This window comes from Schistocerca cancellata, chromosome 11, assembly GCF_023864275.1.
Source record: "Schistocerca cancellata isolate TAMUIC-IGC-003103 chromosome 11, iqSchCanc2.1, whole genome shotgun sequence".
Taxonomy (NCBI): Eukaryota; Metazoa; Arthropoda; class Insecta; order Orthoptera; family Acrididae; genus Schistocerca; species Schistocerca cancellata.
Genome location: NC_064636.1, coordinates 16178390 through 16204106, shown reverse-complemented (window position 1 = coordinate 16204106; position 25717 = coordinate 16178390). Strand labels below are relative to the sequence as shown.

The following is a 25717-nucleotide window of genomic DNA, read 5'->3' as shown; positions in this document are numbered from 1 at the left end:
GGGAGGGAGGGAGGGAGGGAGGAAGGAGGGAGGGAGGGAGGAAGCAGGGAGGGAGGGAGGAAGCAGGGAGGGAGGGAGGAAGCAGGGAGGGAGGGAGGAAGCAGGGAGGGAGGGAGGGAGGGAGGGAGGGAGGGAGGGAGGGAGCAAGGAGGAAGGGAGGAAGCAAGGAGGGAGGGAGGAAGCAAGGAGGGAGGGAGGAAGCAAGGAGGGAGGGAGGAAGCAAGGAGGGAGGGAGGGAGGGAGGGAGGGAGGAAGCAAGGAGGGAGGGAGGGAGGGAGGAAGCAAGGAGGGAGGGAGGGAGGGAGGAAGCAAGGAGGGAGGGAGGGAGGGAGGAAGCAAGGAGGGAGGGAGGGAGGGAGGAAGCAAGGAGGGAGGGAGGGAGGAAGCAAGGAGGGAGGGAGGAAGCAAGGAGGGAGGGAGGGAGGGAGGAAGCAAGGAGGGAGGGAGGAAGCAAGGAGGGAGGGAGGAAGCAAGGAGGGAGGGAGGAAGCAAGGAGGGAGGGAGGAAGCAAGGAGGGAGGGAGGAAGCAAGGAGGGAGGGAGGAAGCAAGGAGGGAGGGAGGAAGCAAGGAGGGAGGGAGGAAGCAAGGAGGGAGGGAGGGAGGAAGCAAGGAGGGAGGGAGGGAGGGAGCAAGGAGGGAGGGAGGGAGGGAGGAAGCAGGGAGGGAGGGAGGGAGGGAGGGAGCAAGGAGGGAGGGAGGGAGGAAGCAGGGAGGGAGGGAGGGAGGAAGCAAGGAGGGAGGGAGGGAGGAAGCAAGGAGGGAGGGAGGGAGGAAGCAAGGAGGGAGGGAGGGAGGAAGCAAGGAGGGAGGGAGGGAGGAAGCAAGGAGGGAGGGAGGGAGGGAGGGAGGGAGGGAGGAAGCAAGGAGGGAGGGAGGGAGGAAGCAAGGAGGGAGGGAGGGAGGAAGCAAGGAGGGAGGGAGGGAGGAAGCAAGGAGGGAGGGAGGGAGGGAGGAAGCAAGGAGGGAGGGAGGGAGGGAGGAAGCAAGGTGGGAGGGAGGGAGGAAGCAAGGAGGGAGGGAGGGAGGAAGCAAGGAGGGAGGGAGGGAGGGAGGAAGCAAGGAGGGAGGGAGGGAGGAAGGAAGCAAGGAGGGAGGGAGGGAGGGAGGAAGCAAGGAGGGAGGGAGGGAGGAAGCATGGAGGGAGGGAGGGAGGAAGCATGGAGGGAGGGAGGGAGGGAGGAAGCATGGAGGGAGGGAGGGAGGAAGCATGGAGGGAGGGAGGGAGGGAGGAAGCATGGAGGGAGGAAGCATGGAGGGAGGAAGGGAGGAAGCATGGAGGGAGGAAGGGAGGGTGGGAGAGTGAGAGGGGGGGCAGAGGGGGAGAGAGTCAGATAGTTTTCTCGTTTTAAGAAGAATTGTTTTGACATTAGCGGTTCACAGTTTGATGAACATTTTCATAAACATATTAATCCACCATGATCCATGTGAGTTGCAATGCAATCAACCGTCGGAGATAAAGTTTATCTCATGCGAAAAGTACGATGCCCACAGTAAAGAGTTAAGATAATTTAATTATGTTGACAGAAAACGTGTTTAATTTATTTAAGTATGAATATTTTCTTTTACAATAAATAACTGACTTGTTTACGATGTTAAATGCTGTAATTTGTGTGTGTGTGACGCGCGTGTCTTTGGAGTATATTAAGGTCAGTAGACCAAAGAATCTAGAATGCAGGAACATCTGCATTGTGTGACAAGTGCAGTATAATGGATTTATATTACCAATGTTCATAGTGAAAATGGTGTAGTTCCTAACCAAAAGTACGAATGAATATAATTTTTAGCTGAAAGTATTTTAGATCTGGTGCAATGGAGAAGGTTCCAAAATTATGAACTCCACACAAACTAAGCCTACGCTCAAAAATCAGATAGTGGCCATACGTGCAAATCTGCTTGCTTGCCATCAATCTACTCGTGAATAACACTGACCATCCTGTATCGTTACTGGTGACGAAAAAATGGTGTCTTTGTGCTACCTTAAGCAAAAGAAAGGAATAGCTGTACCCAAACAAAGCATCTCGCCATACAAAGACCTGTGCGCATTCCCATAAGATAACGTTACGCATCTGTAGAACAGTGACAAATTGTTTCCCTGCGGTGTAACCACCACTACTGACATTTACGGTCAATAGCTGTGACGTCTTGCAGATGCCATCTGAGAACAACGACCAGGAAGACTGCGTGAAGGTTACTGCACAGTAATGCCTGGCCACATTCTGCTAGACTGACAAAAAACGTCGTACAGAAATTCAGTTGGAAAGTCATTCTGCACCCGCCTTATTCACCTGATCTTGTGCGCTCAAAGTTTTACCTTTTCTGCTACCTGTCGAACAACCTTCAAAGAACTTTTTTTCCGAGTGAAAATATGCTCCGAACGTAGCTCGACGGACAAGTTCTTCGCTTTAGAACCACAGATTTCTATAGTCACGGAATCGTAAAGTTATCCCACTGTTGGCAGACTTGTAAATAGTGAAGGAGAATACACGTGTACCCGCAGAGTTTACTAAACTTATGGAAAAACTGTACACACTTATACACCAACCAAATACACGCCTTATAAAGTACAAGCTCTAAGTCTGACGATACAACATTGTCTTGTAACTCCTTGGCACCCATCAATAATGAATGCTCTTATCAAATCTGTAAACATGAGTGAAATTGATCTTAATTATGTGTTACAATACCTTCATCTGAAAGGTACCAAAACTGAGCTATATTCTACTCAGGGAAAGTCTGTCCCTTGTTTACAATAGTAAAATATTGGGTAGTGAAGTATAAGTTGGGCTGCACAAGCTGCTGAGATGAAAATCGAAATGGTCGACCAAAGGAGGTGACGATGCCAAAATTGTGAAGAAAACCCACAGAACTGTATCGGTTGACCACTGACGAAGTGAGAGCTAGCAGATATCCCAGCCATTTCAGAAAGTGCTATGCAGCACATACCGATTGAAAATCTCGACGGGTGAGGTCTGTGTGCAAGACGAATGGCACGTTTACTCATAACAAAAACAGCACCGTGGCTGTGTTCATTCGAGCTGCGGTGACGTTTTGCTGCAATAAAGTCAAGTTTTCATGTCAGTCCGTAACCCTGGATGAAACATGGGTCCATCACTTCGCACCTGAATTGAAGAGATAGTCATGACAGCAGATTAAATGGGGAGAATCTGCTGCAGAGAAAAGCAAAGACAGTTCGATATACACGCACGGTCACAGCGTTGATTTCTCTGAATGCGCACAGGATGATTTTCACCCATTATCTTCAAAAACGAAAAGCAGTCAGTATAAACTTACTGCAGCATTTGACTGAATAAATCACACAAATACTTGCACTTTTAGCACTTTAGCCACGGCCCGCATCAGTGAGTTAAAGTTCGAACTGCTTCTTCATGTACCCTATTTGCCAGATTCAGCCCCTTCTAATTATTTTACGTTTCCAAACTTGAACAAATGGCTTGCTAAAAGACCTGCGAAAACTGAAGAGGTGGAATCTGTGGTTGACTGGCGGTTTGTGGAGCTCTACAGTTCTCATTATAAACAGGGTATCAAAGCTATCGGACATAGCCGGGAACAGTGTATCAAGCTCAAACAAGACAATGCAGGGAATTGAAAATGTTTTTTTTCCAAAATTTTTGTGTTTGCTTAGTTAGGTATGAGAAAAAAATCGAAGAGGTCCAGCCTGTAAGGTCCCCTTGTCAACTGATTACCATGTCGCACACTGTCCAATTGTGTCTGGATTGCAGCGGGCACACAGCTCCCCAACATACCAACTCTGGCCTGTTCTCTCTTTGTGCAAAAGTGAAATGTTAAAATAATATTAAACAGTGACTATTACGTTCAAAGGTTTGGAGGTCAGTACACCCACGCAACATTACGCCTCCCCACACCATAACATCTGGACCACCAAAATGACAATACCGGACGTACCCTTATGTAGCGAGATGTGGAAATACTATCGAACGTGATTGTTTTGGTTGCCCAGGTGTTACGGTGTGGGGAGAGAGAATGTCGCGCGATCATATTGACCTACAAACTAACTGTGACACTGTACTCCTCCACGTGCAGCATTTCATTTCATGGGATGCATTCTTCTCAGACTTCATTTATATGGATGACAATCCACGACCACACGGATCAGTGGAGGTAGAGGAAATTCAGTGAAAGGACTGGCCTGCACTTTCCCTCAATTTAAATCCTATCGAGCATATGTGGGACGCATCAGACAGACATATTGCGGCACCGTCCACATGTACGATCGACCGTCGGGCAGTTGTTAACAGCACTGGAGGACGAATAGATCACGCTACCACAAAAACTCATTACCAATGTTGTGGCCAGCACAGGAGCACGTTTTAGAGCACACACTGCTGTCTGTGGTGACCACCGCAAATTGCCTCGACTTCAGTGTAATTATTGCCTTTCGATTAAAGCGTCATTTCTGTTCGGGTCATTGCATATTTCTTTGAGCTACCTTATGCACTGTAGCAGTTCTTTCTATTTATGATTGAAGTTTCACTGGCTATGTTACTTGGCGGTGACCTATCAGTGTGAATCACGAGGTTTTCCCCCCGGTTGCTGGCGGTAATTCCTTAGGTTATTTGGAACAAAAAAATGTAAATACAGTAATGCGATCAGATCCATAATTAAGGAGCTACAATAGAGTCACGAAACATGCCATGGTGTATGAACCGCTACACTTGTGTTCACAGGACACACGACTAGTCTTAGGCAGACAAATGCAGCGAGTGTTACGTTAGCATAACAACTGAGCTGCTGATATTGCAATCACTGTTTACTGTCATTGTCTCCTGTGTACAGTGCACTTCGCAATGCCATATAAGTTTCAGCGCAGTAGTACGGAGAGATGGTGTACATTTTGGGCTTTTGTGACGGTAAAGCGAAAGCTGTTCTTGAATATTACTGTCGGTATCCTAATCGTAGGATTCTGAGTGCCAGAACATTTAGTGGAACATATCGAACATTGCTAGAAACTGGTACTCTTCCTAGTATTCGTATTCACTCTGAAAGACATTGTGATATTCGAGAACAGGTAAAGATTTTTAATTCAGTAGAGCGCAGTCCTCTTTCATGCGCAAGACGCCTAGCTACCAGATTGAACATTTCACAATCTAAGGTATGCAGGATTCTTCATGAGAATGTTCTGTATCCTTTTCATATGGAGGAAGTTCACCATTTACAGCCACACGATTGTGCAACTGTATGCGCTTTTGTAACTGGTTAAATGGAAATCGGCAGCTTCATAATGTTCAGTGATGAGGCAACCTTGACAAGAGATGGCATCAACAACACGCATAACAGGCATGTCTGGGCAGACGAAAATCCCCGTGCCACGGTAGTATCTCAATTTCTACGCAGATTCAGTGTCAGTGTCTGGTGTGGTGTTGTGTGTGACCAGTTACTGGGGCCGTTTATTCTCCCGGGAAATTTAAATGGTCACATGTACGGTAACTTTTTACGAGAAGACTTACCGCAGCTTCTCGAAGACGTCCTTCTGGAAGCGAGACGCCACACGTACATCCGACATGACAGGGGACCTGCACACTTCCACAGGGTGGTTACGGCTTATCTTAATCGGCAATTCCCACATCGACGGATAGGTCGCGGGGTCCCTATCGACTGGCCTGCCAGACCCCCAGATTTAACACCCCTAGATTACTGCATCTCGGGGTGAATGAAAGACGTGTTCAAAGTTAAGGTGGAAACACGAGGAGAATTGATACGACACATTTTCGATGGCTCGACGCCAGTAAGGAATGAGCGTGTGAAATTACTAAATGCTACTTGCGCGGTTCACTCCCGTGTGAATATTTGCCTTAAAATGGAGGGAGGAGATTTTGAAAACTTGCTTTAAATCCACACTGAATGCAAGAGACTGATACAAAATTGTTTACTTATTATGTGCATTTTTGATAGTGAAATCCTACAATAAAAGTTTTTTTCAGTCACTTTTCTGAGTTTTGCAATTACTGTAGCTCCTTAATTACGGATCTGACCCCATTATTTTATTTACATTTTTTTGTATCAAATAACCTAACGAATACCCTCCAGAAACTGGGTGAAAACCTTGGGATTCACCCTGTACATTTGGGTAACATTCTGAGAGCCCTTTGTCTGCAACCGAGAACAACTGGACGATTTTGTATGGGATGTTTTACTCTTATTAGCCTGTACCACCACCTCCTAAAATTTTTACTACTACTCGTGCAAATTTTTCAGCTGCAGGTCACAAAAATAGTATCATTACCAGTTTTGTCTTCTCAGCATTGCACAATCTGTTCAAAAAGAAAGAAGGGTTATAGTAAAATACTAGAAACACTAAAATTTACAGTCAAATTACATTTGCATTACCCTCGTGTCTGTGCCTCAAAACTGTATCTTACAGACTGGAGCCCTTCACTTTCCCACTTAAACGACTTTTAATCTCAATGCCTGCACACCGATTTCACCAAGTAACGCAATGCAGTTCTGAAAACTGAAAATGAGAGTTCGAAGAATTGCATATTTGTAATCAGTTGCACAATTTATTCTTCATTTTCTACCAGTTTGGTTGTGACAACCATCCTCAAAGGAAAACTATATCCTTAAAAACAAACTGAATATACACACAAGATAAAACAAGTACGTTGTTATGTTGATCAAGGTATATTAGATGGACGTGAAATTCAACTTTCCCTATGACAAATTGAAAACTATCAGAGTCATAAAATGTTCACAGAACCACATATAACAGGCCATACTTTAGATACCAGTGCAAAATTGACTTCACTACGGTTGAACACAGTGATCATTAAGCTAGTAATGATGGGTGACCTCTGTTGATTCAAGTATATCCAGGCATTTATGCATATAAAAGAAATTTAGATGTAAGGGGCAATAAAATGAAAATGAGACAGATGGAAAAAAAATTAGAAATCTGCTTATTATTTGAAAAGTAATCACCATAACTGTTAATACATTCCAGAATGAGATTTTCTCTCTGCAGCAGAGTGTGCGCTGATATGAAACTTCCTGGCAGATTAAAACTGTGTGCCAGACCGAGACACTTAACTCGGGACCTTTTGCTTTCACAGGCAAGTTCTCTACCAACTGAGCTATCCAAGCACGACTCACACCCCATCCTCACAGCTTTACTTCTGCCAGTACCTCATCTCCTACCCTTTGAACTTTACAGAAGCTCTTCTGTGAACCTTGCAGAAATAGCAATCCTGAAAGAAAGGTTCGGAGGAGAGCTTCTGTAAAGTTTGGAAGGTAGGAGACGAGGTACTGGCATAAGTAAAGCTGTGAGGATGGGGCGTGAGTCACGCTTGGATAGCTCAGTTGGTAGAGAACTTGGCCAAGGCAAAGGTCCCGAGTTCGAGTCTAGGTCTGCCACACAGTTTTAATCTGCCAAGAAGTTTGTTAATACATTTATCCCACTGTAAGACAAAACGGTCAATACCTTCACAGAAAAATGTTTGTTTTTGCCTATGTAACCACAACCGTAACCCAGTGTGCACATCCTCTTCTGAAGCAAATCGAAAGCCACTCCAAAAATGTAAAAACTGCACAGGGAAAGACTGGAACTGCACAGCGCAGGTGTAAGGGCTTCCCTGAGAAACTTCTGCAGTGCTAAGGCAATGTACGGGCTTGCTTAATTTTCACTGGGTGGCCCTTACACATCCCCCAAAAAATCACGATCTCTCCCTGTGTGATTGCGATACTTTTGGAGTCCTGAAGAAAGACATTTATGGCCACTGATTCGCTTTGGATGAAGAGGTGCACGTTTGGATACAATCTTGGGTCTGCAGACAACCGCAAAAATTTTTTTGGGCATTGACCATCTTGTCCCAAAGTGGAAGAAATGTATTAACGGTTACAGCGATTCCCTATGAGGGTGGGGGTGAGGGGTATTACTTACTTTTTCCACCTGTCTCTCTTCTTCATCTGACTGCCCCTTATAACAATACCGCCTCCACAGCTGAATCACTAGTGTCATTGCAGAAGAATTCACATTTGATTCTAAATTCCTCCTCAGATTTTTCCTTAAGCCATCCTCACAAGGGTCAAGGCAGCTAACCAACTTTGCTTCCATCAGGAACCATTCTGCACAGCGACCACAGATTGCAAGAAAGGAGAGGCACACAGTGGTCTGTCGCAATCCCATTTGTTTTTCCTATACTCGCAAATCTAGATTTCGAGTATAAGTAGCCATCTTCACAGACTCGCAGCGGTTCGTGTCGCTGTATGTTCTTACAGGTGTACAGGCAGAAGAACACCCTTTGCCCACACACCTGCAAGAACATACGGCGACACGAACTTCTGCGAGTCTGTTAAGATTGCTACGTATACCCGAAATCTAGATTTGCGAGTATAACAAAAATTAAAGGCAGCTAGCATTATGCGGGTTTGCACGGAACACACGACCAAAGAGACAGTGCAGTCGGCACACGGGACATGCTGGCTAACGTGATTTGGGCTGTCAGAGCTCTCCAGCGGCCACTGTCGGCTTTACTCGGCTCAGCTCGGCTCGGCTCGCTTTACAAAAAATGGACACACGTAAAATAGCTGTGTTAACTCTGTTAGTGACTGTCGAATAAGAGCAGAAAAAATTGCGAAGAAGATTCTGGACAAGGCAACGGCTCGAACGGCAAATTGCTAATACGGGAACACTGCATAATGCCGTACGATTATCTGAGATACGTACTGGTATTAGTTATTCTTAACTCAATTGAATTTTCATCCCATTTTCAGTTTTAAAGTGAATATAGTTAAGGTATATGTTTAATGACAGTTTGTGCACGCATAATGTCCGTATTCTCAATGCCGCATTGACTACCGACACACTGTAATGACATATATCATCATATACATTCCAAGATCGAGATTCATTCGAACGGAAGAGATTTTTCCCAAGTTGCTCGCTATCATTAAAAAACACGTTCAAACAAATTTCGGGCTTGCAGCCGGTCATCATTCAATACCTCGCGCGACATTTCAACTGGGCACCTGCCAGTCATCTTCAGGTGAGCCATCGCAGACTGGTGAAAACGTCCTCCGTTCCGCAATATATAGCATACTGTAACTACTCTGCGCATGCGTCGAAAACTTGATAGTTGAACCACACTGCCCGCCGGCAGCACCCTCGCTGGTGGAATAGCGGAACTCAGTCGCCCTCTGCGTTGCCGTTTGCCACAGCCGTCGACGCACTCTGTCGTCTTCGATTTGCACAAATCGTCGAGATGATGGGATTCCGTGCACTGTCCAGCTGGTAGCCGCTGTCACGGTTTAACAGATTTTCCACCAGTCGTATTTCTACGGATTCTTTAATAATGGAGTCCCAGAAAGACGTTTCTGTGGACAAAATCATTGTTTTCTCATACTCCATTGAATGTCCAGTAGAAATACAATGTTCAGCAATAGCGGACTTGCTCGGCTGCAAAAGGCGGGTGTAACGTCGATGTTCAGTGCAGCATTCTTTCACGGTGCGTATGGTTTGACCTATGTAAGTCATACCACATTGGCACGGTATCTTGTAAATTCCGGCCTTTCGTAGTAACAGATTGTCCTTAACTGATCCCTAAAGGTCTGCAATCTTCGATGGTGGGCGGAAAACCACTTTTACCTGAAATTTTCGGGAGATTCTTGCTATTTTAAACGAAGTGTTGCCAACGAAAGGAAGAAAAGCTAAAGATTGTTCCGGCATGTTCTCTTCTTTATTCACTTCCTGCTTCTTAGTTTTAACTGTTAGTGCCCTGTTAATCTGCCGGATGGAATACCCATTTTCACTGAATACTGTCTTTAGATGGGCGAGTTCTTGAGGTAAGCTATCAGGATCTGAGACAGTATGAGCTCTATGAAAAAGTGTTTTAAACAAACTCATGGTTTGCGATGGGTGACGGCAACTCGATGCTTGCAGGTACAAATCAGTATGAGTGGGTTTCCGGTAAACTGAATGCCCTAGAGAACCGTCATTCTTCCTTCGAACCAGGACATCCAAGAAAGGCAAACAACCATCTTTCTGTATTTCCATGGTGAACAGGATGTTGCTATGAATGGAGTTGAGGTGATGTAGAAACTCCATTAATTTATCTTCTCCATGAGGCCACACTATGAAAGTGTCATCCACATACCGCCAAAAAACTGTTGGCTTCAGGGCAGCTGATTCAAGCGCTCTCTTTTCAAAATCCTCCATAAAAAGTTTGGCCACCAAAGGAGACAGGGGGCTACCCATGGCGACACCGTCAGTCTGTTCAAAATATTCAAGGAGAGGATTTGCTATACAAGACAAAGGTTAGATGCTATTTCAGCAGAATTTTACCAGTTACATCTGAAGGTTGCAAGGTATCTTTCTCCTGTATCATGGGACTGGGTTGATGGAGTGACTTCGGCCAAATTCGAGTGGATCCACAATGATGCTAATTGTCAGCAGATATCAAAATTTGATCGATTGTTGCCACAGAAGCCGTCGCCAGAAGGGATAATGGTATGACGTTCCGCTGTCAATCTCACAGAGAAGAATTTGGACGACGCTACACTGTCTGTATTAAGCAAGGGACTCAATTATGCACCTAAACCTACAGCAGCGCCATTTATAAGTATTTTGAGTGGTGTTGAAGCAGCTGTACGACGTCTTCCTTTGGATGCTACAGACGAAATAAGAAGGTAAAATTGCCATGCTCTGTTGAAGGCTCCTACTCAACGCAGTAATTTAACCTCTGCAGAAAGGGCTGCATTACGAAATCTGAGAGAGGACCCTGACGTAGTGGTATTGAAAGCTGACAAAGGTAATGCAACTGTTTTGTTACCACGTGGTGTGTATAAAGATAAGATGTATGGTCTGCTAAGTGACTCTACCTATAGGAGGATTGATTACGATCCTACATGACGTGTGCAACGAAAAACTTCAGCACTATTAAATTCCTCCTCCTTACCGCAAGAGACCATCAAGAGGTTAAGACCACATGGTTGTGTACATCCAAGACTGTATGGCCTTCCAAAGATTCATAAAGAGGGTCTTGCTCTGTGTCCAATAGTGAGCAACATTGGAGCTCCTACATATGATTTAGCTAAACATCTCGCTTCCTTACTGAGACCTTTCGAAGGCAAGTGCTCACATCACATACGAAACTCAGCTGATTTTATCAATAGACTGGGGGCTCTTTGTCTTAGCAGTGTAGACCTTCTAGTAAGCTTTGATGCGGTCTCACTTTTAACAAAAGTTCCTCTTGCAAATTCTTTGACACTGATTGGTAACATGTTTCCTGTTGATATCACTGCTTTGTTCAGGCACGCACTTTCCTCAACTTATTTCATGATAAATCAAGAATATTTTGAACAGACTGACTGTGTCGCCATGGGTAGCCCCCTGTCTCCTTTGGTGGCCAAGCTTTTTATGGAGGATTTTGAAGAGAGAGCGCTTGAATCAGCTGCCCTGAAGCCAACAGTTTTTTGGCGGTATAAGGATGACACTTTCATAGTGTGGCCTCATTGAGAAGATAAATTAATGGAGTTTCTACATCACCTCAAGTCCATTCATAGCAACATCCTGTTCACCATGGAAATAGAGAAAGATGGCTCACCTGAAGATGACTGGCAGGTGCCCAGTTGAAATATCGTGCGAAGTATTGAATGACGACCGGCTGCAAGCCCGAAATTTGTTTGAACAGTCAATTCGCTGGGAAAGTTTTAAAATTCACATTAAAAAACATATTTACCGGCAAGACACAAATACAAGCCAGTCCATAAATCCAGAGACAGTTACACACATTTTACAGAAAACTTCACGATAGTCAAAACTTCCACTACGTTAACTTGTGTTTACTTCCAGGCATAGACTGGCAATCGCGTTAAAATTTCTGGCTACTAGGGACACATTCCAGTTTGTTGGCCTTTGCCACAATAATTATAATAAATATGTTTGACTTTTGAGGTAATATTTGTATTGAATGACTAAGACAGACCCAGAATCTTTTAGAGAACGGAATGTTGTGGGGAGGGGGAATGGGGCTGAGGGTGGAAAGGAAGGAGGTGGCTGCGAACCTACTTTCTCTACAGAATGAGATTTTCACTCTGCAGCGGAGTGTGCACTGATATGAAACTTCCTGGCAGATTAAAACTGTGTGCCAGACCGAGACTCGAACTCGAGACCTTTGCCTTTCGTGGGCAAGTGCTCGCGAAAGGCAAACGTACCGAGTTCGAGTCTCGGTCGGGCACACAGTTTTAATCTGCCAGGAAGTTTCCTACTATCTTTACCTTCACAGCTTCAGAAGTCACAACACTATGAACTGTGCTACAGTTTGTACACTGCCACCAGGTGACAATAAAAGACAAGAACTGTGCAAACACTATATCCAAATGTCATCATTTGATATTTAATATGTAAATTGTACCAAAAATGCACAATTTTGTTAGATTGTCATTGTGCTGTAGCACTTGAATGGTATACTGCTGTAGCACACAAATTATAACACTAAAAATATCAACTATATGAAGCCTTTACCTCCCAATATGTAGTCCTGTCCTTTTATTCCAACAAATTTTAGCTAAAATGACGTGTTTTCGAGATATATTCAATCTGCTGATGCTTTGAAACAGCTTATATTCGTACCGAGTACTCTACGAGAAAGTAAACCCACCAAATACGATGTTTTAACACCGTACAACACGGCAGCTACCAAGTTCTACTTCTAATGTAAAACGATATCTCCCTAGCTAAGTTCCTGTGCGAGACACTAAAATCCGACACGCTCAAATCTTTATTTCACACTCCACAGTGTACTCGTATACAGAATTTCACACTATCATACGGGCAGCTCCTCGTCCAGTTAGTTTTCATGTCGAGCGAGAGGACGGCTTTAGGTAAGGTGGTCCGAGACGGGCTCCACTCTGCCTCTCGAGGCCACGCGAGGATCTGCTAGAAGAAAGATGCGGCAGCACCGTCAGGATTCCTTCACCGGCAATAAAGACCGGACGGATCGACGACGTGCCGATCTCGTGTTCCGCGATCACAGACTGCTCGTCTTACTGCAGCAGTAGGTAGCAGTCAGCCGGTCGGATCGAGCACGACACCTAATCCCCAGGTAGTGTTCAGATTTTGTTTTTACAATAAGACATTTCATATACCTGTATTAAGTTTTAATTTATTTTCAAGTGATTTGTAACAAATAATTATAAATATTTTTATTAAAAATTACAGTTAATTATTTGTTAATTAACATTTTACCTGTGTAACAGATACAGAAGGTAAGAAAAATTTGAAAAACCAGCTACTGTGAGATTTTTAATGACAAACCTCTCGATTAACCACCACAGACACACTCGTATTCTCTCACTCTGAGCACTTCCTGATCGTGGAGTAAGCCACCCCTATTCGTGTCGGTTAAGAGTCAAATATAATTTCAGTTGGTGTACCATATTCTGAATTGAAACTATTTCCTGTGGTGCCCACAAGCGTAAGTTAGATATTCACGACACACTTACCCGCTCACGTAATCGGCTGCAGGTGAAGCTCAGGAGGTGGTTCAGCTGGCTCCGCTTCATGCGGTTCTTGTCGTCTCGCTCCACCCCCATGTCCTGTTCACATTACAAAACAATGTCATGAGAACAAAACATTAACAAACTGAAAGAGAGACACGGCTGTCAGGCAACATATAATTTTCCGTATAATAAGACAGCAATTGCAGAATCCGAGAAAAGCTCTTAACGATGTCAATAGAAAAACAGTGATTGAAAAGTTATTTACAATTCCTACAGGACTCTGACTACAGCTGTAAGAGTCAACAAACATAAAAGCTGTAAGAGTCAACAAACATAAAAGGGAAGCACAGGTTGAGAAGAGAGTTAGAGGGGGTTGTAGGCAATCTCTGATGTTCCTGACTCTGCAAGCAGTAATTTGGAATGGTAATTTAAGTGAAACAGGAGTCGCAGAATAAAGTCAGATGAAATCAGGTGAAGCTGAGGGAATTAGATTGGGAAACGGGACACTTAACAGTAGTAGATGACTTTCGCTATATCAGCAGCAAAATAAGTGACAGTCGTCAAAGTACACAAAATAAAAAACGCAGGTTGGCAACAGCACGAAAAGCATTTGGGTGGGGGGGGGGGGGGGGGGAGAGGGGGGGGGGCAGATTTCTTAACTTAAATGTTAGGACATCTCTTTTGAAGGTCTTTGCTACGAGTGTAGCCTCGTATGGAAGCGAATCGTGGACCATTACTCAGGCATTATGAACTTCCTCCTAACCAAAAAGTCTGCTGTGCTGTCTTCCACTGAAACTTGGGCAGTGAGATACTTGTTTTGTAAATAAAATTGCCTTTTCCTGCTGCTAGTTACTTTATTTATCCCATACACGTTTCGCCTTTTCCTTTCTCCTGTCCGGGGGGTTGGGGGGTTACTAGCTGTTAGAGAGTGGCTGAAAACTTTGCTGACAGCTGTTTTGACTTTTCGTTTCAATATCCTGCGGAAGGGGTTCATGGATGAGTGAGTGTAAGGAAGTTGGGTTCTCTTATTATTACATTGGACAGTATTATTAATACTTTCTGCGGACGTTATTCTATTATTTTGTCTATTAGTGTAAATAATGAGTTGTTTGGCATGTGTTCTTGGTCATTCAACAGGATTTTCCCCTCTGCTTTGGTTTTCGGTGTGTGGTAATTTTCTTGCATGGTCAGGACGTGTTTTTTATTGTTGATTCTAATTATTTTCATGTCATCTTCTCTAGTGGTTGGTTTGTGGTCATTTTCTCTGACGTGTTCTGCAAATGTGGAGTGGTTTGTCCGTATTTCCAGGCTCTCATGTGTTCCTTGTATCTGACATCACATGTTCTCCCTGTCTGCCCTATGTATGTGTCTTCACAAGTGTTACACTGTAGCCGATATATACCTGCTTTCTGCTATGTGTCTCTGTTTTTTTGTCAGTTTTGGGGTGCATTTTTGTATAGAATTGTCTGTTGTGTACGCTAAGTTTATTCCCTGCCTTTTGAAAATGGTGATTTTATGGGTGAGTTTGTGTTTGTTTGTCATTGTGTACCATCTTGTGTTTTCTTTCACCTTTTTCTGATTATCCTGTGTAGTTGTTATGGGACGGCGTGTTTGTGTTTGGTTCTGTTGTGTTGTTGTCTGTGGTTTGGAGCTTTCTGCTTTTATTTTCCTTTTAATTTTGTTGTTTAGCTTTGTGACTGTGTTATTATTGTAACCATTATTTTCTGAAAATAATTAGAATCGACAATAAAAAAACACCTCCTGACCGTGCAAGAAAATTACCACATACATAAAACCAAAGCAGAGGGGAAAATCCTGTTGAATGACCAAGTACACATGCCATGCAACTCATTATTTACACAAACAGATAAAATAATAGAACAATGTTCGCAAAAAGTATTAATGTAATAATACTGTCCAATGTAATAATAATAGAACCCAACATCTTTACACTCACTCATCCATGAACCCCTCCACAGAATATTGAAACGAAAAGTCAAAACAGCTGTCACCAAAGTTTTCAGCCACTCGCTAACAGCTAGTACAACAACAGGGGTGGGGTCAGGCTGTATTCCCCCCCCCCCCCTCTCTCTCTCTCTCTCTCTCTCTCTCTCTCTCTCACACACACACACACACACACACACACACACACACACACACACGGTATAAACATCACAAATAGAAGTTAGTAACGATCATATACTTCATTAGGTTGGCAACAAATAGATAAACTTACCAAAGATGATGAAACACACAGTGGAGTCGCAATATTTACACTGTGGAAAGAAGTGTATGACGAAATAGTTGTAGCGACTGACAAAAGAACAATAGTCCACCACAAAAAAGAGTGAGAAATATGGTGAACAGTGTATGGAAGGTGAGAACACAAATATGTGATTATATGGCAGTGATAAACGTGGTAGTGCAACCTCCAGACCAGATGTGAGGAAATGCAGATCAGCAAATCTTAAGTAATTACATTTTTACAAAAAACTGCAAAGTGAAGTGTTTGATAATCTATAACTAACAAAACTGTATCGTTATAGATACCACTGATGATGCCTTAGGACAGAAGGCGAAACACGTATGGGATAAATAAAGTAACTAGCAGCAGGAAAAGGCAGTCTGGTTTGCAAAACAAGTAATTATATGCTTGCTGCAGAAGAGGGCCACACAAACAAACTTGTCAGGCAGTGACACGTGCCACTTGTCTGTAAACCTGCTGTGTCTGTGCCAATAGGAGGCACAAAATGGGTAGTGCTCTTTCAATTGTCGGCACTTCACTTCAAACTTGCGGAGAATGACGGTACCCTTGGAGAAATGGCAGCAAGGTTTGGGAACCAAAGCTAGGTGCACTCAGCATGTATGCAACGAACTGAAGACTGTGTCTCACATGGGAACAAATGGTGCCTGTCGGCTGTGCTCCGAGCTCGTACTCTATTCAGTGACTGGCAGTGAAGTTTTGAGCCAAACAGTTGTGCTCTCCGAGTTTCAACGAAGCTCCAGGAGTTCCACAACACAAAATGCTAAATTAAAAGAAATTTTCTCAGTAGAAAATAGCTGAAGCACAAAAAAGTTTCAACTGGCTACGAGAGAAAGAAGATAAATTGATTACTCGCTCTTATCAGGCAGGAACAGAGTGAAGATGAAGAAGTTTTCTCGTTCTTTTTATTAAGAACGCTACAGATCAGACTTTATTAATAATTATAGTACAGGGTTACATCACCAGTAACAGTTAAATTCTCAGCAAGTACACCAAGTCCTTTCATCCATACACGTATTTTTTCATCATTACTAGCTTTACAACAGGAGCGGGTATACAATGTAAGAGGCATATTACTATATACATAAATAGGTCTAGATTGGCTCTTAGCATCTATTCCACAATGCCAGGTCTAACATTTTCCGCCATAGTCAAACCTATATTTACTATTTAAATTCACGAAAATCGGCATATTTTGTCTCGCAGACTTTTCTCGACATTTTTTCGACAGGAATTCTTTATAAATCCGTCATTATTTATTGAGGTAATGAGGGGTGGAGATAACACTGTTTCAGAAGTTTTTGTTGGTGTGGTAGAAACAAAAAAATACAGCATGTGCATAACCACTAGACACTTCTTACACCCACAACACTGTTTTTCTTTCTCACTTTGCAAATGACAATTTCTAGAGTGTGTTTTCCTGATGGGATTGGAGAGTAAATATCTAACAAAACTTGAAAATAATTGCTTATAACTCACTTAATATTAAAAGAAATTGAGTATGTTACAAACCACTAAATAGATCGATATCACAGCTTTCCGATAGTACAGAACAGTGGTTCCCAAAAGGCGGTCCGCGGACCCCCAGGGGTCCGCGAGTTATGCCAGAGGGGTCCGCAAGATGCTATTAGAATACAAAATATATTAAATATATTTCGTACAATAACAGATTTTTTGTTTTGGCTGCTCAATATTTTTTTCAATAATGAATATGTCAATGTTTTCTCTGAGTACCAAAAATAGAAAAAGTATAAAAGGACTCTTAATTTGATTTTTTTAGGTACTCTATATTGTGATACGACTAGGTACCAGTCGTGCTCGACGAGGGGGTCCTCGAGAAAATTTTGTCGGGAACCCCTGGTATAGAACATGTCACACCACCTATTAACGGAGAAGAAGAAACACCGGGAAGACACTATCTGCTCGGCACGTGCCACAGATGGTAGCGTAATAATGAACTTTCAAATCTGCGACTGTTTGTGAGCTAGGCGTATAAGCAAATGGGTTAATTATGAATACCACAGTGAATTCCCTTGACAGTAAGAACAAAAATTACAAGATATGTATGCTGACTAAGATAAAATTGAAAAATATACAAAAGACCTGACCATTCTCGGGGCCTTACATTCAAGGTAGCTGTAGCTACGAGAAAGTAACACGTTTTGGCCTACCACAGCAGTGGGCACGGCTACGGCCCCCGTCTCGGTGCAGTAATGTCCCTACACTCAGTAGGTATATGCAGTGGTGACAGCACGTGGTCTGTGTCTCTGCTACTTTGTTTTCTGTGCTGTGTCAAACCGGGTGCCGCAGCAGAAAAATCCCACACGTGACGTGCTTTCTGCAAGTAGGTTTTCGTTCGCAAAAACTTGTAGAGATACTGTCAAACACTGAGCGATACAAAACGAGTGTCGGCAAAAACTCGGCACAAAAATGTTTGTTTTTTCGTGACGACACACATCCACGTGCAGCAAATTGTACCGGAGAGCTCCTACGGGGTTTCGGATGGGAGGCGTTTCCTCACGCACCGTACAAAACAGATTCTGTGTCGAGAGATTACCACCTCTCGCTGGCAACGAAGACACGGCTCACTGCACTCGGATACTGACACCGAACTGCGTGCCGGTATAAACCGAAGGTCGTAATTGGGAGCGCCACATTTCTGCTCGTGCCACAGTACCGTAAGTGTCTCAATTAGAATGGTGACTGCGTAGAAAAATAGCTTAACAATGTACCTTTAAATCGTGTATACTAAAATTTGGTTTGTCTATACCATTAACTTTTTTATCTCGAAATGTCTCTCAGTTTCTGGACAGCCTTCACGCATCACAAATTTAGCAATGCTCTTTTATGGGTTTCTCACATAATAATGAAATTATTTTTCCAATTCTGTTTGTGTAATAAATTCCACTGTATAAATTCACCTGTGTATTCAGTTTCAGTACTATCGATACAAAAATGAGTGCTCTTCAAGTAATAAATACCAAAAAAAGGAAAGAAAATAAAACTACTAATTCTATCTTTGTCAAATCCACAGATATTAGCCAGCTCACAATTAATGGCAGTTACCTGCAGGATCAGCACAATGAGTACAAATAGCAACCTACAAGTGCCCACCCGGTTAGGCGTGCAGTCTAATGCACTGCTTTCCGAGCGGGAAGGTGTGCCGGTCCCCGGCACAAATCCGCCCGGCAGATCGGTGTGCCGGCCAGTATGTGCACGGTTTTTAAGGCGGTTTCCATCTGCCTTGGCGAATGTGGGCCAGTTCCCCTACTCCGCATCAGTTACACTGTGTCGGTGATTGCTGCACAGACACTTTCTCCACGTACGCGTACACCGTAATTACTCTACGATGTAAACATTTGGGGTTACACTCGTCTGGTACGAGACATTCTCAGGAGGGGGGGAAGGGCCCACAAGGGCCGTACCGCACAATAACCCCGGGTTAGGTGTGGGGCGGCAGAGGGGTGAGTGGACGGCCGTAGCCTGGAGCGAACCACCGAGGGCTACGGCCGGGACGAAGCCTCTCCGTCGTTTCCGGGTCCCCGGTTCGATAAGACACGTAACGACGGGGTGCCACGTCGCTCGACACACTCACCTTGCAGACGGAGCAGACGAAGGTGTTCTTGACGTCCTCGTCCGGCAGTTCTCCGCGAGCCAGGCACGCCAGGTGGTAGACGCGGTGGCACGACGTGCAGCAGATGACGTCGCCGCCGCGGTGGCACGAGAAGCAGTACCAGTCGTGCCCGTCGTCCTTCACCTACGGCACAAAACGAGTATTCTTTTCCCACTCATTACTGCTGTAGTAGATATATTTCACTACGTAACGTACAGCGACAAGGAAAGGTACGCACAGTCGTCGCCGATTTTCGAAGAGACCAGTTTACTCGTACGTCTGAGAATAAGGAAAGACATTTGGTGCAATCTGACGAGCTACGGACTGTCGGAAGTAGGAGGAGCGAGACGGGAGAACGGAGCGCGAGGAAAGGAGTGGGAGCAGAAAAGGTCTGCTAGTTACGTATTAAAAAGAGGTGAATGCTCGGGCTGTTACACAATGAAACCTGCTGCAGTCGGTAAGCTGTTAGTGGATTTCTTCGGTATTTCGGATTAAAGACCGACTAGGGTAGATAGCACAGTTTTCGAACAGATTAGAAACGACTACTCGACAGGGAGAGTATAGGATTCTTATTGTAGATGCGGAAGTCGTAGATGAAGATGGTAAAAGTTATTTTGGGGACAATCCTGTGATACAGATAGAGAATGACCTGACTTCAGAAAACGGTCCAGCATTATGTGACAGTGATGAGGGAAGTGGTTTCTCGTATTATCTGCGGTTCTAGGCACTTCAGTTAGAACGGCGCGACCGCTACGGTCGCAGGTTCGAATCCTGCCTCGGGCATTGATGTGTGTGATGTCCTTTGGTTAGTTAGGTTTACGTAGTTCTAAGTTCTAGGGGATTGATGACCTCAGATGTTAAGTCCCATAGTGCTCAGAGCCATTTGAATCAGTTTTGTATTATCTGCCAACAAAGGAGAATACAACAAAATTTCCTGAAGGTTACTTGGCTGATGCTTACAAAATCTGGACAAAGCAGCCACGAGGAAATGATCCTCCACAACAATGCCCTCCTGGAGCCGCCCTACACGTGTCCACTGGAATCAAATTCACTGACGTAATGGCACAAAAACATACTTCTAAAAAACTTCAAAAAGATGGTACGACTAAAAATGAGGTATGTGATCAGTACATTGCAATGTGAATACAGTGTGCAATTATACACGACCGAAGGCTACAAATCTGGGTGACGTCTTTCGAAGCACAAACTGATCCGAACAATGCCCTAACATTCGAGGCTTCCAAAATGTTGCTGCAGTGGTTCCAGAGAAAAGGCAAGACTGTTTTTCCCACTATCTCTCAAAGTTGGCAGAAGATTTGCTGCTGACGCAGAAAAGAAAGCCGGCGAGTTTGTCACGGAAGGAAGGTGATTCACAGAGTTTAATTTTACACCAGAACAGATAATTAATTTAGATCAGACAAGATTTGCTGTGCTACAGAGTTATGTTCTGGGAGTCTCCAGCCATTAAGGGAGTGAACATTATTTATGGTGGCAGGGATTTAGTTGCACCAACTGTCTATTCACAGGTGATAATGCCCGCTATTATAATGGATAGCACCCTTCTTTCCACACACATTTGTTCTTGCATTGGAACCCAGCGGGAAATTTCCAGCAAGCACGACACTTTAGTCACCCAATGTGAAAGCATAAGCTAGAAAATCAGTAACATTTTCGAATCCCTTTCTGTCATGCTCGGTGGAGCAGGACTGCACAGACTAGCACAGCAGAAGTCGAATTTTTCTTTCAGTTCATTCTCGGACAGCAAATGAAGACGATGCTCTACACAATGACATAGATGCAGCAGATGTTGAATTGAAATGGTGATCCTGCTAAATGTACTGGGCTTGAACAATCAAATGACATTTCTTTTCCCATCCATTCAGAATTACTACAGATACGATACTGTTATCGTCCACAGTTAAAGCGTGGCAAAGAGAACAAGTCCTTTGTGTTTAAATGTTTTCTGCAGATTCAATTTGTGGCAAACAGATTCAGACAACTGACTCAATTTGCTTTCTTCAAATGTGATTACACTGACGAACACCCAGGATCGTCTCAGCTATCTTCCGAGTACTGTTTAGAGACTGGTTCATAAGAAGGAAGTTCCAAAAAAGACTGTGTGTCAGCTTGCCTTCATTCAGAGTGCTCAGTGTGTACTGCACTCTGAACTGTCACTGCCATAGGTGCATAATATTGTTTCTTTCCTTTACTTAAGCATTGCTGAATGCACCTGCTTGCCCCTCTACAATATTCACTCACGTTTGGCCTAGCCTGTACGAGGATTCCCGGTTATGTCTGTACTGGTCTATATAATGTGTTTATAAATGAATGGTGCGAGCTTAATAATAAAGCAAATTATTATTGTGTATGGGCAAACCTTACAGCATAAAGCAGTGGCAACTGTCACAAGTTTTTGGTGCACTACCAGCTGTTCATTTGTCACGCTTAACTGCGCAGGCATCTTGCCCGTTTCCGAGATGGCATCACAACACAAAACGGCTTTCTGTGTGTTCAGTTTTAAGGTGTCCAGATCTGTGGTTGCAGAGCAGCGCGAGTTTTGTGGACAGTTTAGAAATGACCCACCACACACGAATGACGCAGGTGGGTGGTACCTACCTTTCGTGGAAACTGGACGCCTTGGTAAGGTGACAAGTCCCACTCTACCTTCTGTGTCAGATTCAAATGCCGACAGACTGTGCGAGGTGCTTCACCACAGTCCTCTCGAGTCACTTATGGAAGCAAGCGTGGAATTGTTTGTGCTAAAGGTTACAGTTGGAGGGTGTTGCATAAGCAGGTGTGTTTCAAACTGTACAAATTGGAATTAGTGCAGCCCCTTACACCAGCAAACAAAGTGAAAAGGTGCGATTTCGTTAACAGCTGCAGTTAAAAATGGAGAATGCTAGGTTCGTATATAGATTCACCTCCTGTGACTGAGACACTTTCCACATAAGCGGCAATGTGAAAACACACACGACGTCTGTATCTGCGGAAGCGAGAAATCGCATACGCAGACAGAGCATCGGTGTGACTCTCCGATAGTGAGTGTTTCCTGTGTGGTGTCGCACGAGAAAGTGTGTGGCTTATTTTTCTTCAAACGACAAAAGATGACTGGAAACTAACTTCTGGGCACATCAGAAACCTCGTTGTTATCCCAGCTGAACACCAGTTACGATTCTTACATTTTGCAACTGGACAGTGCCCCATCCCACTTTCACAGGAATGTGCAATAGCTTAATCGTGTTCTTCAACAATGCCGAATCAGATGTGCTGCAACGGCACACGATAATGTTCTCCCCCAGTTGCAACCTTCGCCAGATTTAACACGCTGCTATTTCTTCCTGCAGGGATCTGTGAAAAACTGAGTTTGTGTACTGCCAATGCCGGTGTCCCTGGAGGAATTGTGAGATGGGATAAAGCAAGAAAGCACACACTGTAGGCCGTCACAGAGGAAGTGCTACGCGAACTGTGGCACAAATTTGATTACCCTGTGAATGTGTGTTGTGACCGAGGGTGAACATATTGAAGGATTTTAAGTAACACATCAAAGACTTGGACATATGCTGCAGCTTATGCTGTACATTTGCCCATAAAAAATAATCAATTTGCCATTCATTTTTAAAACTGCACCATCTGTCAAGGGAATTAAAAAATTTTTAAAGCTAAATTTATGAAAATTAGTATTTCAATTCTCGGTTAAATACAAAGAAATGTGTGTTAGGGGATGAAAGTTCCCAAGAATGCAAAAACGCTTTTTCGACACAATATAAATTTGGGTTTAAGAGGTCTTTTCTGAATCTATTTGTTTGGAGGGAAGCACGGACGATAAGCAATACAGACCGTGTGAGAATAGTAGCTTCTGAAATGTGAAGCCACAGAAGAATACTGAAGATCAGTACTGGGGTACTGAAAATATTGTGAAAAGGATAGTTGCTACTTACGATGTAGCGGAGATGCCGAGTTGCAAATAGGTACTACAAAAAAACTCATAACAAGTTTCGTCATGCTATCTGCGGCTCAGCATCTTTGCTAAATGGTGAGAGGCAAATATCCTTTTCATAATATCACTATTATCCCATTCTGGATTTCCACTTTTTAACTAGTTTGGACAAGAAGATAATAGAAGCTTTCGAAATGTGGTGCTACAGAAGAATGCTGAAGAGTAGATGGGTAGATCACATAACTAAAGAGGAGGTGTTGAATAGGATTGGGGAGAAGAGGAGTTTGTGGCACAACTTGACTAGAAGAAGGGATCGGTTGGTAGGACATGTTCTGAGGCATCAAGGGATCACAAATTTAGTATTGAAGGGCAGCGTGGAGGGTAAAAATTGTAGAGGGAGACCAAGAGATGAATACACTAAGCAGATTCAGAAGGATGTAGGCTGCAGTAGGTACTGGGAGCTGAAGCAGCTTGCACAGGATAGAGTAGCATGGAGAGCTGCATCAAACCAGTCTCTGGACTAAGACCACAACAACAACAACAATAATGAGGAGGTACTGTATCAGGTTGGGGAGGGAAACAATTTATGGTAAAACTTGATTAAAATAAAGGATTGGCTGGTAGGACACGTGTTCAGATATCAAGGAATTGTCAATGTGATAATGGAGGTGTGTGTGTGTGTGTGTGTGTGTGTGTGTGTGTGTGTGTGTGTGTGTGTAAGGTGCAGACTGTAGAGAGAGACCACGTCTCTACTACAGTCGGCAGACTCGAGTGGGTGTAGGTTGCAGTAGACTGCAGAGAGGAAGAGGCTTGCACAGGTTACAATAGTGTGGAAAGCTGCATCAAATCAGCTATCGCACTGAGAAAACGTCACCACTCACCCCTTCCTTTGGAAGAGCGTAGCCCTCCTGCTCGATGCCAATCTTGGACCCCTTGCAGCCTATGCGCTTGATCATGCGGATCAGGTTGTCGCGCACGCAGTGATTCAGCTGCCTGCGCACCTCGTCTGCAAAATAAAAAAGAATTTTATTCGAACACGACACACACATCGTGACACTGAAAGCAATGTTTAGCTTGTACTTGCCAGTTCAGTTGTACATGTTTATAATGTGTGATTTGTATATTTAAGATTATGCTGTGACGATGATGGTCACTGAGCTTAACTACTCGGTTATTAGTGCATCAATCCTCATATTGCATTCAGAAATTTATTTCAGAGACTACTCTCTCCCACACCCCTCCCAATGGTAACAATGTTGTTATGTTTCTTGGAAGTGATACACGAACAGTTAACTAAAATGATAAAATTTAGCCGACATGCAGGTAACACTTTAATCAATATGCAAAAGAAGTTAAAATTGTGAGGTATTACAAGTAGTTTGCACCTATTATAATCAAGAACAGGTATAGAAAGATGTTTATTGCTTAGGTCGAGTTTAGGAACGAAGGATGTAATACGAGGCACCTCACAGCTACAACAGCAGAAGGGCAGGTGGTGCAAGAGAGGGGGGGGGGGGGGGGTGGCTACTTGCACAAAGCTCTGTGTTGTACGGAAAGCATGACCATTCTTTCCACTTCCTCTTGCCACTACCTGCTGTTTGTGATTGGCTGAAGTCGTGTGTTGTGACACTTGTAGCCTCCATCCCACTACATTTTGTTCATTCTTAATTGAAACTAGTTTTATTAATATTTTACACCTCTGGACACGACTGTACTCAATAGACAGGCAGTGTGAATATTAAGGCCTTTAGTAGCTGAAAATTTCATAATTTTTTTTTTTTTAGGAGACAATGCTTGTAGGAGACTGTGTAATCATCAACTCGAGCTATCATTTTAATACACCATTTACTACTGATCTCGAGTAAAGTGATATGAAATATATGCTTCTATTGTGAGAACATCAGATGTTATGTTCCAAAATTTGTGAATTACACGATAGATGATACGATGAGAAACTGTGACACTCCTACCAAAAAATCCGAGAACATTAATGTCAGCAGATGTTGATATATCACATTCACGTCGCTCAACACGTACACATTTTTGTACAGTCCAAAACACTTCCCAGAATGTCGTTAATTATGTAGTATAAGACATCAGAGTTTTAAATAAATCAACATATGTAAGGAAAGAAATTTTAAATATGTATTTTAAATTACTAAAATAACTGTTGGTAGTGAAATCTGTTAGTGATTTAACATTGATTCAATCTCTCCGATTTTACGGAGGTGTATTTCACGTTGTTTTAACAGATTTAAGCTATTATCATTGGCCCCTCTGTTTTATCATCATTCTGGTTTCTATCTTGTTGATAATGTTTTTCATTTACAGAATATGCTGTGAAATGACTGATTTCTCAAAGTGGTTATGTCTGAATGCAGTAATGTGCTCTTGGAAACATGTTTGAAATTTCTGCCTGTTTTCCCTACA

At 43.5% G+C, this 25717-nt stretch overlaps 1 protein-coding gene across 1 annotated transcript in view; it reads right to left on the bottom strand.

The window, feature by feature from the left end:
* LOC126108926 (zinc finger MYND domain-containing protein 11) overlaps positions 1-25717 on the bottom strand; it is a 217231-nt gene that overhangs the window by 83119 nt on the left and 108395 nt on the right. Inside the window, exons 4-6 of the mRNA XM_049914296.1 lie at positions 24169-24293; positions 19333-19494; positions 13478-13570 (exon numbers count right to left, since the gene is read on the bottom strand). Of these exons, the coding sequence (XP_049770253.1) occupies positions 13478-13570; positions 19333-19494; positions 24169-24293 (380 nt within the window). The remainder of the gene's footprint in view (positions 1-13477; positions 13571-19332; positions 19495-24168; positions 24294-25717) is intronic.